Raw genomic sequence first — 12,433 nt, 5'->3', positions numbered from 1 at the left:
GCAGTAGAATTCCCTAACCCAAGATGTATTTACCTCTGTCAGTACTCTTTCGAGAAAGAACCAGCCTCTTTGTTTGATTTGCTCAGTGGTGTATTGCTGGAGTACTCTTGGGATCCTCAGAGTCCTCTCCAGGTACAGGTTCCTAGAGGTTGCAAACACCGGGTACTTCAGCTCATAGTACCGGTTAGCAAATTTTATCGGATCAATGGCAGGGAGTAGCTGGTAAGCTTTTTCCTACTGGGTAAAGTTCTTCTCCCGCCAGGAAGAATCATGCATTAGATCTATGATGGACTGGGAGGGGTTTCCTCTTTTGCGCTTGCCAGTAGCCTTGCCTTTTCCTTTTCTCTGTGAGGCAGACATCCTGAAAAACAGAAAACCAGGAAATATAAAAATAGGAAAACAAATAGGCAATTAAACAAAGAAAACTCAAAGCGACAAAGGAGAATGAGAATGAGGTAAATGAGTTGGGTAAATGTGCATTAAGGATTGTATAGTAGTTTAAAAGTTTGAAAGGAATAATTTACAATCCAAAATGTATTAGAATGCAAGTTAAATAGAGAAATTGTCATTATGCCATGGTGAAAAAGTTAGAGGAAAGTGAAAGTCAGAAAAGATGTTATAAAAAGTTAGTATGGTTAGAATTTGAAAAAGAAGTTAGTAAATTAAAATTGGTGAGTCAGTAAAAGGTGGGTAAAGTAAGTGGCATAAAGAAAATAGTCTAGGTAACAAGGATTCATAGGTAGGAATAGAAGTAACTCATAACCAAACAAGGAAAACAATTTGATGTTGATTCAAAGAGATAGAAAGAAGAAATGGAATCAGAGCATCACAGATGCAGTTTATAAACCAGGAAATCAAAAAAGATAATAAAGCATGCCCTGGCATTCATGAAATGGTTCGGGTAAAGCAGAGAAAAACAGAGTTCAAAATGCTAAACCAAAACATGAATGAAAATATTTTATAGAAATTTGGGCAGCATTCCAGCTAAATATGTATTATCTCGGAAGATAAACAGCAATCAAAGCAGTGCATATGAATTAAAAAGTAAGCTGCAGGTACAGATAATGAATATAAATATGAAAATTCAGAGTAATAAGCAGCAAAGTAGGAAATCACAGCATATGAAGAAGAGCATAGCAACAGCAGAATTGCAGATTTGATAAAACAGAAACATGAACAGTGCAAGTAAACAGACCTAAATCCACTAACCAAATCCTAGGCTACCTAACAACCTAAAATCCACTACAACATGCATATCTAACTAGCCTAAACATGAACATAAAACGGAAAAATGAAGAAAAACGATGAACGGATAAAAGGGACTGCGTGTTGCGGAACCTGGGAGGGCGAAAGAAGTAGAACGGGTAGGAAACGGCTGGGTGGTGGTGGTGGCGGCGTCCGGCGCAGTGGAGGGCACGGCGGCGCAGAGGGGCAGTTTGGTCAGGGGGAAAGGGAGGGGATGGGGGGATGGGGGAAATGGGGGGGCTGTTGCTGGTTGAGGGGGGTTGTGGTTGACGGTGGCGGCGGCGTATGGGGGCACGGAGGGGGCAGTGGCGGAGGAGGAGGGGGGAAGAAGAGAGAGAAAGAAAGAAGGGAAGAGGAGAGAGGGAGGGTAGGTTGCGGCAGCGTCTGGGTGGTCGGCGGCGTCCGGGTGGTGTCGGTGGTGGCTGGGTGGTGGCGGCGGCGGATAGAGAAAGGAGAGAGGGGGAAGGGGGTGGAGGTGTGCGTGCGACTGATAGGGTTCGCGTGGCTGGGGGTTATATTTTGTAATCCACGCGGCCGCGTGGGGAACGCGGTCGCGTGGTAGGGGTGAAAAATGGGTGGGCGCGATCGCGTGGATCGCGCGATCGCATGGGAGGGGTAGGAGAGGGGTGGACGCAATCGCGTAGGTCGCGCGATCGCGTCGCTGGAATTCGTGCTGGACGCACGATTCCAGCGTCGTTTCAGCGCAACTCTCTGTCTCCATTTAAGGTGTTGTGCAGTCCATGCGACGCGGTCGCGTCGCTCACGCGGTTGCGTGGAATTGGTTATGCACATGTGACGCGATCACGTTAGGGACGCGATCGCGTGGGTCTTTTGCGCGAAAAGCACATGGGAAGCACGATTCCAGCCCAACTTTCTGGACGTTGGGGTTATACGCCGATCTCCAGGGCACGCGACCGCGTGAGTGACGCGGACGCGTGGGGGAGGTGTTTTATCGCAATTGACGCGATCGCATGATTGATGCGGTCGCGTCGCACGCCACTATTTTTTTAAATAAAAAAATGAAAAAGGAACGATCATACCATGGTGGGTTGTCTCCCACCTAGCACTTTTGGTTAAAGTCCTTAAGTTGGACGTTGGTTGAGCTTCCTATTATGGCGGCTTGTGTTTAAATTCATCCAGAAATCTCCACCAATGCTTGGAATGCCAATGGCCTCCGGGGTCCTAAACTAGACATGTGAAGCTTCTGAGCAGCTTCAAACAGACTTTCAGGCTCCCGGGGTGATGAATATCAGAATATTTTCCAGGATCCCAAACTCTGGTTCCAAATCCGCTTTCGTTGTGATCTATACTTTTCCATCTGGGCAGTTTGGAAATTAGATTCGCACCACGGTGGCCAAACGTTCTCCGTGATCCATTCAATTGAGCATGATACCAATCCTTGCACTTCGAGTTGAAGTGTGGAACCTTATTGAACCTTGTGCACCGGCTCTGAGTATGAGCCATTTTCCTTTTATTCTTAAAGCCGCAGAGAGCTCTAAGCTGGCCATCTGTTTCAAGCAAACCATATTCAAGTGGAATATTGAAGATAAAAGACAAGGATTTTACCCACTTGCAGTTTGTGGTGGACGGTAACAGCCTTGGGATGGGTGTTTCCAGTGGTTTTGTAAGTTCTACTCCCTTATAATCTTCTGTGAATTCTTCCACTTCAACCATCTCTTGATCAGAGTCTTCAATTTCTCCCTCATCATCGCTCAAGTCATATATTGGAGGTTGAGAAAGATCTACCTTAGCATCATCTTCATATTTACTCGGGGAAGATTCTTCTGTCTCAAAGAAATCACTTGTGGATGTAAGTTCGCTGCTAAGAGAATAGGTCTCGTGATCATCATCATCAAGGAAACCTGTGTCATGGGTTATTCCGTTTAGTTCCTCAGCGTCAATTGTAACATCCTTGACGGAGTTCTCCACAACAACCGACTCTTCTTCTTCTGCAATGACGGCTTTCTCTACTTGTTCTGCTACGAAGTTATGCTCTATGCTGTCCACTGGAGTTTCTTGTGTCTTCTTCACAACACGTTCTTCATTAGATTCTCCACATAAGGCCATGGGGGTCTGTTGAGGGGCTGAACATCCGGAAGATAATTGCTTTAACTTCTCCACCATTGCTTGTTCCAGTTGACGAAGGATTGCAGTGCACTGTTTCATTGATTCTTCGAGGCTAACCTGTGATTTTGACTTTGATGGATATGGGTAATGCGCATGGGGGAGTGGTGGTTCTTGGGAGTAATTGGATTGGTATTGGGGCGGATAAGGATCGTATGGTGGCAAATGGCGAAAAAAAACTTGTGAGTGTGGTGGTTCGAGGTCATGTTGAGAGGATGGTCTATAGGCACGGGGTGGGGCTTGTTGGTAGTTACAAGGTTGTCCACCATATCTTTCAGCTGGGTATGCATTGTAGAATGGTCGTTGTCCATGATATCTTGGAGGGTGTTGTTGTCTAAAGGGTTGATTATATCCTCTTGACTCCATCCATCCTTGATTGGTCTGACCTTGATGCATGTTCCTACTGTGGTTTCTATTTCCTTCAACAAAGTTAGAACTAAACTCAAAGCGAGAGGGGTGAGAATTCATAATAGTTATCAGAAATAAGGGGGAAAAAGAGAAAACAAATAAACAAGTAAAAGAAAATATTTTTTTTTGAAAAATATTTACAATAACCAATAACAAGGCACACGTTTGCAATTCCCCGGCAACGGCGCCATTTTGACGTTGGGATTTTTGCTAGTAAAGAATTTTACAAAACTAGTCGCGTTGTAGATATAGTTTCTAAACCAACAGAAATCCCTTCGTACAAACGTTTTGGTTGTCACAAGTAACAAACCCCTTTAAAATTGATAACCGAGTATTTAAACCTTGGGTCGTCTTCTCAAGGAATTGTAGGGAGGTATGTTCTTATTATTGGCTATGAAAAAGGTAAAATTGGGGTTTTTGGAATTTGGGCAATGGGTACAAGCATATTTAAATAACAAGTAAAATAAATTAACAGTAAAATAAACTCTTGGCAAGGTATAAAGACTGGAGGTCCTATCCTAGTTATCCTTATCAATTATGAAGAGAATTGGATTCTTCTCCCACCTTGTTAACCTCTAACTATGAAGGTAAGTTAAATGGATGAATTAATTCAAATCCTCAAGTCCTAGTCGTTCCTTGGGAAAGGCTAGAGTTATTGGAATATGAATTAATGAAATGAAGAAATCCAATTTTCAATCAATAATAAGTTTGATAACTATAGAGTTACCAATTTTTTAACCAAGACCAAAAGGAAAGGAAATATAAGCTGCTGGAATAAAAATGCTTTTAGATGGGAAGTAATAATCATGTAAATAAAAGAAAGCAATATTAAACTGAAATACCTCAAATAACATTAATTTAAAAGAGTAATCTGTAACATGGAAGAGTTCATAAATTCAATAAAAATAAAGAACCTGTGATTGAGAGTCACTCGTAAAACTAAGAGAAATCCTAAACCCTAATCCTAAGAGAGAGAGAGGAGAGAACATCTCTCAAAACTAGATCTAAATCATGGAAAAGTAACAGAAAATTCGGAGTGTCCCTCCATGGATGCATTCCTCCACTTCATAACCTCTGGTCTATGACTTCTGGACTTGGATTTGGGCCAAAAAGGCTTCAGAATCCGCTAGAGCGTTTTCTGCAATTTCTGGTGCGTGGCCTCTGTCACGCGGTCGTGTCATTCGGAGTTCTCCTTGTCGCGCGGTCGCGTTGGTCACGCGTCCGCGTCGTATGCGATTTGCTCAAGTCGCGCGGTTGCGTGAGTCATGCGGCCGCGTCGTTGCCTCTTCGCTTCTGGCACGCGATCGCATCGTCCATGCGATCGCGTGGATGCCAGTTCCTTCAGAAACTCCATTTTGCACTTTCCTTCCATTTTTGTATGTTCCCTTTTCCATCCTTTAAGTCATTCCTGCCTTTGAAGATCTGAAACTACTCAACACACTAATCACGGCATCGAATGGAATTAAAGGTGATTAAAATAATTAATTTAAAAGCATAGGAAACATGTTTTTCACATACATCACATACTAAGGAAGGAGAAGTAAAACCATACAATTAATATGAATAAGTGGGTGAAGGATTGAATAAATCACTCAGATTAAGCATAAAATATATCATAAAATATGGGTTTATCAATTACACCCAAAATTGTGTGCACTTATTGGAATTAGTTCCTAGGGAGAACGACCCGGGAGTCTAAATACTCTCAGTTTACATTTGCTTTGAATTGTGACATCTTTAGAATTGAATTTGATATTGGTCAATTGTTGGGCTTGGAACTACACTTATCACAACAATCTTATTTTGAGATAAATTCTGAACCCGCTCTAGGCCTCTCATCAAATTTTGGTGCCGTTACTGGGGAGCTAGCGTCATGAGTGCTATATTTTGGTTGTTGTAAATATGTCCATAGTGTGAATAGACACCTTTTAGGTTGTTTGCTTGTTTTTGCTATTAATTAGGATTTTGTTTCTTTTGTTACTTGATGTCTTTAGTTTTTATTTTCTATTTTCTCTATGAGTTATCACCCTCTTGGTTCGGAGTTTGGTTGTGCTTATTTTGTAGGACTTGATAACTTCAATTGTGGATTGCATCATGGGTTTGGAGCATCAATTTTGGGAGGAGCAACCCCCTCCATATTACAATGAACCATACCCTCCCCAATATGCATACCCAAACCAAGGATATGGTGGATTTCACTATGACTATACACCTCCACCACCATACACCTATGACCCCTACCATCAACACAACCCTCAATCACCGTATTTTCAATCACCACACCACCACCATCATACACCTTCTTACACACCCCCTCAAGATACTCATCAACATGAACTACCTCCCACATATCCAACTTTCTTCCCAACCAATGAACCTTCCCTCTTACCTAATTATGAAGCTTTCCCACCCTTGGCCCAAGAACCACAAGACCTTCAAGCCTTTCTCCAAGAGCAAGAAAAAATTTGAAGGACACAAGGCAATTCGTGGCAACTATAGCGGAAGCGGTAAACCGTTTAGTTCTCCTACACTCATCCGATCAAGGCATTCTTCTTGAGGAATGTAGAGGGTCAACTAATGCATGTAGTGAAGAGGAGAGCATGGAGCCACAAGGGAAAGAAGAAGGGTTAGAGCTTGAAGTGCAACAAAAGGGAGAAAGTGAAGTATGTGAACCGGAGGAGAGAAAAGAGGAGTTGAGGAAAATTGATCAAAATGAGGATTCCATCATAAGTGATTTTTTGTCCTCCTTGGTCAATTCCCTTAATGATCCTAATGAGCCTCTTCCCATTGAGTTTGAGAGAGACATAGAGGTAGACTTCTCACAACCTCCTTGTTATGATGTGAGTGATGGAAAGGAGGAAGTTGGTGAGGAAGGAGTTGGTTTCCAAGGACATATTGAGTGGGTGGCAATTTCACCTTTGAGCTTCATTGGCCCCCACCAATATGCTATCTTGGAGATAGATTACCAACTCAAGGTCTTTCTTGGGTTGGTACATGGTGGAAGAAGGGGTATTGGTTGCCAAGAGAATTCAAGGCTCTTCAAGAAGACCGATTCAAGAATTGGGATTCAAGCATGGTGTGAAGCACAATTAAGTGGATTCCGGAGAGTGTTGAGGTACTTCAATGGTCAATTGGGAACTTGTTCATCCGGCTTGGAGCATAAAAATCTGCAAGAAAGAGAACGGAAAACTAGAATATAGGATCCCGGAGGAGCTTTAAGGACCAAGCATGGATGGAGGTTCAAGGAGGAGTGGAAACACAAGCCACCTTAACAAGAGTCTCCTCAACAAGTCCAACTTAAGGACTATAAACCAAAGTGCTAGGTGGGAGACACCCCACCATGGTAACATCTTTCCTACCCTTTTTCTTTGTTTATAGTCTTAGTTTAATTGCATTTTTTGTTTATTTTGGCCAGCTTAGGATTTGTTTAGTTTTGAGTTTAGTAGGTTGATTTTCATATGGATCACGATTTTGTGATGTTTTGAATGTTTTGGGGTAGAAATATTGATTGAGCTAAGGCATAACACGTTAGAAATGAAAGAAAAATTTTTGCAAAAAAGGGCATCTGTGCATACGCACACTGCTGTGCGTACGCACACTGCTGTGCGTGCACACTCAACTGTGAGTTTCGCAACCTGTGCGAGCGCACAAGCCTGTGCACCCGCACACTCTTTGTATTGCCCTCTGTTCGCAGCGCTAGCACGGTCTGTGCGTGGGCGCGCCCTTGTTTTCCTTAGTCTATACGTGCGCACCATCATGTGCGTACGCACGCAAGCTTCTTTTCGCACTCTCTGTGCGAGCGCACAGGCTTGTGCGCCCGCACGCCAACTCGCATCCATTCTGATGAGAGCGTTGGCACAGCCTGTGTGCATGAACCCATACCCCCTTTTGCTTCTGTGCACAGACCTGTGTGCGTGCGCACACATGATCCTTAAAAAAAGTGTCCTGTGCGAGCGCACACACTGGTGCGCACGCACACCTCTTACACCCTCTTTCTGTCCAGAGCATCCGCACGACTTGTGCGAGCGCACACCCTCCACTTTTTTCCGAGTGTGTGTACGCACAAGTGCGGCTTGGGAAAAATTTTGTTTGCATTTTTCCTAAAGCCCTAACGCACTCCCACCCCTTCCATCCCTCCCTTTTCTTGGTTTTTCATGTTTATCTACGTGTTTTACTTAGTCTTTATTGCATTTCATTTTCATTTTAGTAGTTATATTAGTTTTGGTTTACTTGTTGCTACTTAAATAAATTGCAAGTGGTTGTTTGATGTTTGATTGGGTTGCTTGTTGATTGAATTTCATCAATGCACTTATACTTTGCCTTAATTTACTAGTATCTAGTGTGTTTGATAACTCATGTTTTAATTGTACCACTAGGACAATTATGTAAGTGCATTGAATCAAGTGATTTGCGTTGGAAATTACTTGTTCATCATGATTTTCATATTATATTCATCACATGTCCGATACTTGTTCCTTGTTAATGCCTTGCATTTGTTTGAGTGACTCAACTTGATTATTATCAAACTTATCAATTTTAGTAACAAGTATCTTACCATGTGACATTTTCTTTATGTTTCATGATGAATAAGGAGTTTTTGGTTCATTATTAAATTGGTTATTGATTGTGCTATCATCTATCAATTTTGCGCTTTCACTTGCACAATTTCAATATCCAATATCAAATACTCAATTCACTTTTGTGGTTACCTAGGATTGCTTTTCCCTTAAGTTTTACTTCTTTATGTGCAACCTAGGCCACCTAATTGAGGATATGTTTTCTCTTGATTGTGCGGATATCGTTTTACCCGACCAATGTGTATGTTCTAAAGTGTGCGCACACTTAGAATATACACTTTGCCTTTTACTATACCACACTCATATGATCTTTTTCTCAATGGTTGTTTACTTGTGTGTACAGCAACCCAGAACCACCGGATTGTGTTTGTGCACGAAGGATCGTGCAACGCTTAAGTGTGGGGGAGGATTCACCATTTTTGGGGCGTAAATTCTCTTTTCCGAACACTTTGCACTTTATTTTTGTTTTCTTTTACTATGTTTCTTATAGATATTTGGAGTATTTTTAACTGTTGCATTGCATTTTCTTTTGGTATAGATATCATAGTTTATATCTATTACATTTTGCAACTTTTTCTTAGTATATATTTTATAGATAGAAGTTGTGATTGGATGATGTGAATAGCATATGCCTAGTTCATTTTGATCCTAATTGTTCATGTTAATTTTTGCGATGTTGAAAATTAGGAAGAGAACTAGAAAAATTTTGAAAAATTTGCATCCATCACAACATACATACATATATAGGAAATAAATTTTGGTGAAAAACAACAAGAATTTCCAAGAATTTTGTTTCAAGGGCACTCTATTGAATTGATTTGGAAAACTATTTTTTTCAAACTTGCTTGAATGGATTTCTTTGGAACATAGAAGAGTAAAGAACAAATACCTTGTGAGTTTTTGAGTTTTAATGAGTTGTTACACATTTTAACCACTATTTTTATTCATTGTGTCCAATGCTCCTTCTATGATTGTAATCTTGGTTTTGCTTGATTCTTTATTTCCGATGTTTGATGTCTTGAAGGCATTTATCATGATTGAGGCTTTTTTGTATTAAACTCACTCACCCATATGGACCTACCCTTGCATCTACCTTTGTTAACCCCTTTTGAGCCTCTTAATCCCCTTTGTTCTAATTGTTAGCACATCACAACCCTAAGCAAAAAACAAGGGAATGACCTTAAATTGCATCTTTGATTAGCTTAGGTTGAGATGTGGGTGTCATTTAAGTGTGGGGGAAATTTTGGGAAGCATTGGTAGAGAAAAATTTTGTTTTGGGTAATTATTGAGAATTTGGGAAAAATGGATGCACATTCATGTATCAATTTACTTTAACCATATGCATTTGTCATAGAGAGAAAAAAAATAAAAGCGTAATGAAAGAAAAGGAAATTATAGTACTAAGATGGGACAAAGGTTACCCCAAAGAAAAGAGAAAAATGAATAAGGAATGCATATGTATTTTGAATAGAAACTAAGGCATGAATGTGTGTGAAAAGAAGTAATGAGTGGTTAGAATACATTTTATGTGATTTGGTTGATATAGGTTGAGTGAGATACTTGAGCTAATCAAAGATCCAATTCCTTAATCCACTTAGCCATATCTATCCCACCTTAACCCTAACCCCATTACAACTCTAATAAGTCCTCATGATAATTGCACTCATGCATCACACTGTTGTTGATTGTTAGATGAAGAGCAAATACTCGAAAGCATGATTAGAAGAATATTTGAGTGATTAAACCTTAGACACCGAGTGATTAGAGGGTATACACACCTAGTGAGGGTTTGATCACTCAACTCTATGTTTCCATACTTCTCATCATGAATTCTTGCAAGTTGCTTCATTTTGATGAGTAAATCAATTCTTTAGATTTTGAGTGCATTGAATTATTTCTTTGCTTAGCCCTATATGTCTATATACTCGATTGGGAATTTGTTTGTTTGTTTTCACCAATTTCATAGGAAACTATAGATAGATATATAGGTATAGATAGTATATATACACTTGCATGCATATAGGTAGTTGCATTCAATAAGTTGCTTGTCCTTTTATCCTTCTCCTTGTTGGTTTAGCATGAGGACATGCTATTGTTTAAGTGTGGGGGAATTGATGAGTTCATATTTTATGAGATATTTTGGCCTAATTTGAGTGGATTTCATCACCTAAACCTACACTTAAGCACCAAAATAGCATACTTTAGTGTTTGGTCCCTAATTTAATCCTAAATGTGAAAACATGCAATTTTGTGCTTGAAATGAGCAATTTAATTCCACTTTTATTCCATTTGATGCCATGACATGTTTGTTGAGTGATTTCAGGCCTTAAAAAGGCAAGAATGGATGGCCAAAAGGGAAGGAAAGCATGTACAAGGGAGAACACATGAAGAAAACAAGGAAAAGCACACACAGCAACGTGTGCGTGCGCACAAGTACCTGTGCATACGCACAGAAGGATTTTCAGCCAAGTGTGCAAATGCACACATCTGTACTTCCGCACAGGTCCCTGCACATGATTTTGTTAATGAAACATGTGCTTCGTGATTTCTGAGGGCTTGAAGGCTGAATTTTGAGGCTATATTAAGGGCATGTCAACACATAACAAGGGAGCCATCTTAGAGTAGAAAAACACATAATAGGAGTAGGAGTAGTGTAGATTAGGAAATTCTCTCTTAGGGTTTAGTTGGGGTTCATAGCATTTTATACTTCAAGTTTTGATTTGGGATTATAGCAATTTCATTTTAAGTATTTCTTAATTCCTCTTTTATTATATTAATTGTTCTACCTTTTCTTGCACTTTAATTTCCTTTGTCAACATTTACATTGTCTTGCAATTTTGATTCCTAATTGTTTAATTTGATGTTTGATGGCTTTTATTTGTTTGCTTGAGTTGCTTTTATTGATTTTGAGCATTACTGGTTCATATCTTTCATCAATTTACCAATTTTGCCATTCTTTATGTTTATGCCCTCCATGTGTTTGATGAAATACCAATTTTAGTTAGGGGGTAAATTCCACCCCTTGACTCGGGAAAAATGAGTCTATAGAGTGCTAGAGCCATAATGTCCAACATTTAGTGATAATTCTTGGGTTGTTAGTTGTTATTGTTTCCACTAACGCTAGCTTTTTACTAAGGTAATTAGTAAGTTAGCTAGGACTTGTGGATTGATAACAATTATGCTCACTTAACTTACTCTCCGATGTTAAGGGTTGACTTAGTGAGATTAATCCATCATAATTATCATACTTGTGGTTATGGCAAGGAAGGGATTCCATAACTCATCCCAAGTCAAGGTTGCATTTATGTTTTGAACCACCTTTCCATCACTTTATAGTTTTACTTGTCCATATTACATGCATGGTTCTTTTATTCCTTTATTGCTTTATTAATTGCAAATTTTGTCTTGTTCTTTAATTCCTTTATTTTGTTTGCTCTAAATCATTGAAAACCCCTTTGCTCTCTTACAACCAAAATTGTGTGCACTTATTGGGATTAGTTTCTAGGGAGAACGACCTGGGAGTCTAAATACTCTCGGTTTACATTTGCTTTGAATTGTGACATCTTTAGAATTGAATTTGATATTGGTCAATTGTTGGGCTTGGAACTATACTTACAACGCCAATGTTATTTTGAGATAAATTCCGAACCCGCTCTAGGCTTCTCATCTATCCATCACTTCAGTCAGAGTCCTCGACTCCTCTCAACCACTGTTCATGCACATTTCAGTTCCTTAATTTCACATCTCATCCATCAACTATTCATCACACATCATCAAACCTTCCCCAGTACAACAGAAACCTAGTACTCCGTTTGCTAACTATTTCCCAAATAATAGCATCTAAACCCTTAAACCATTTCCCATGTTTGAACACCCAAAAATTAGCCCAAAATTCTTAAAACGATGTTATAGAAGCTTACAACCTCGTCAGGAAGGTGAAATAGTTGAAAACAAAGCAAAATTTGAGAAACAGGGCGTGTGCGTCCGCACAAGGGTGTGCGCGTGCATGCCCAGGAAATTTTTCAAAGTGTGCGTTCGCACAGGTATCAAAACATAAAAAAGTCTGTTCACTCGCACAA

The 12,433-nt window shown here is 40.1% G+C and overlaps 1 protein-coding gene across 1 annotated transcript; it reads left to right on the top strand.

Annotated features, from left to right (window-relative positions):
- The first annotated feature begins 1,291 nt into the window (after positions 1–1,291).
- Positions 1,292–3,428, top strand: LOC130933952 (uncharacterized). Its single transcript, XM_057863545.1, has 3 exons — positions 1,292–1,720; positions 2,822–2,869; positions 3,294–3,428. Exons 1-3 carry the CDS (start codon positions 1,292–1,294, stop codon positions 3,426–3,428), a joined length of 612 nt encoding a protein of 203 aa, XP_057719528.1.
- The last annotated feature ends 9,005 nt before the right edge of the window (positions 3,429–12,433 follow it).

This window comes from Arachis stenosperma, chromosome 6 (assembly GCF_014773155.1).
Source record: "Arachis stenosperma cultivar V10309 chromosome 6, arast.V10309.gnm1.PFL2, whole genome shotgun sequence".
NCBI lineage: Eukaryota > Viridiplantae > Streptophyta > Magnoliopsida > Fabales > Fabaceae > Arachis > Arachis stenosperma.
The sequence above is the reverse complement of the archived record's forward strand: the minus strand, read 5'-3'. Positions and strand labels throughout refer to the sequence as shown.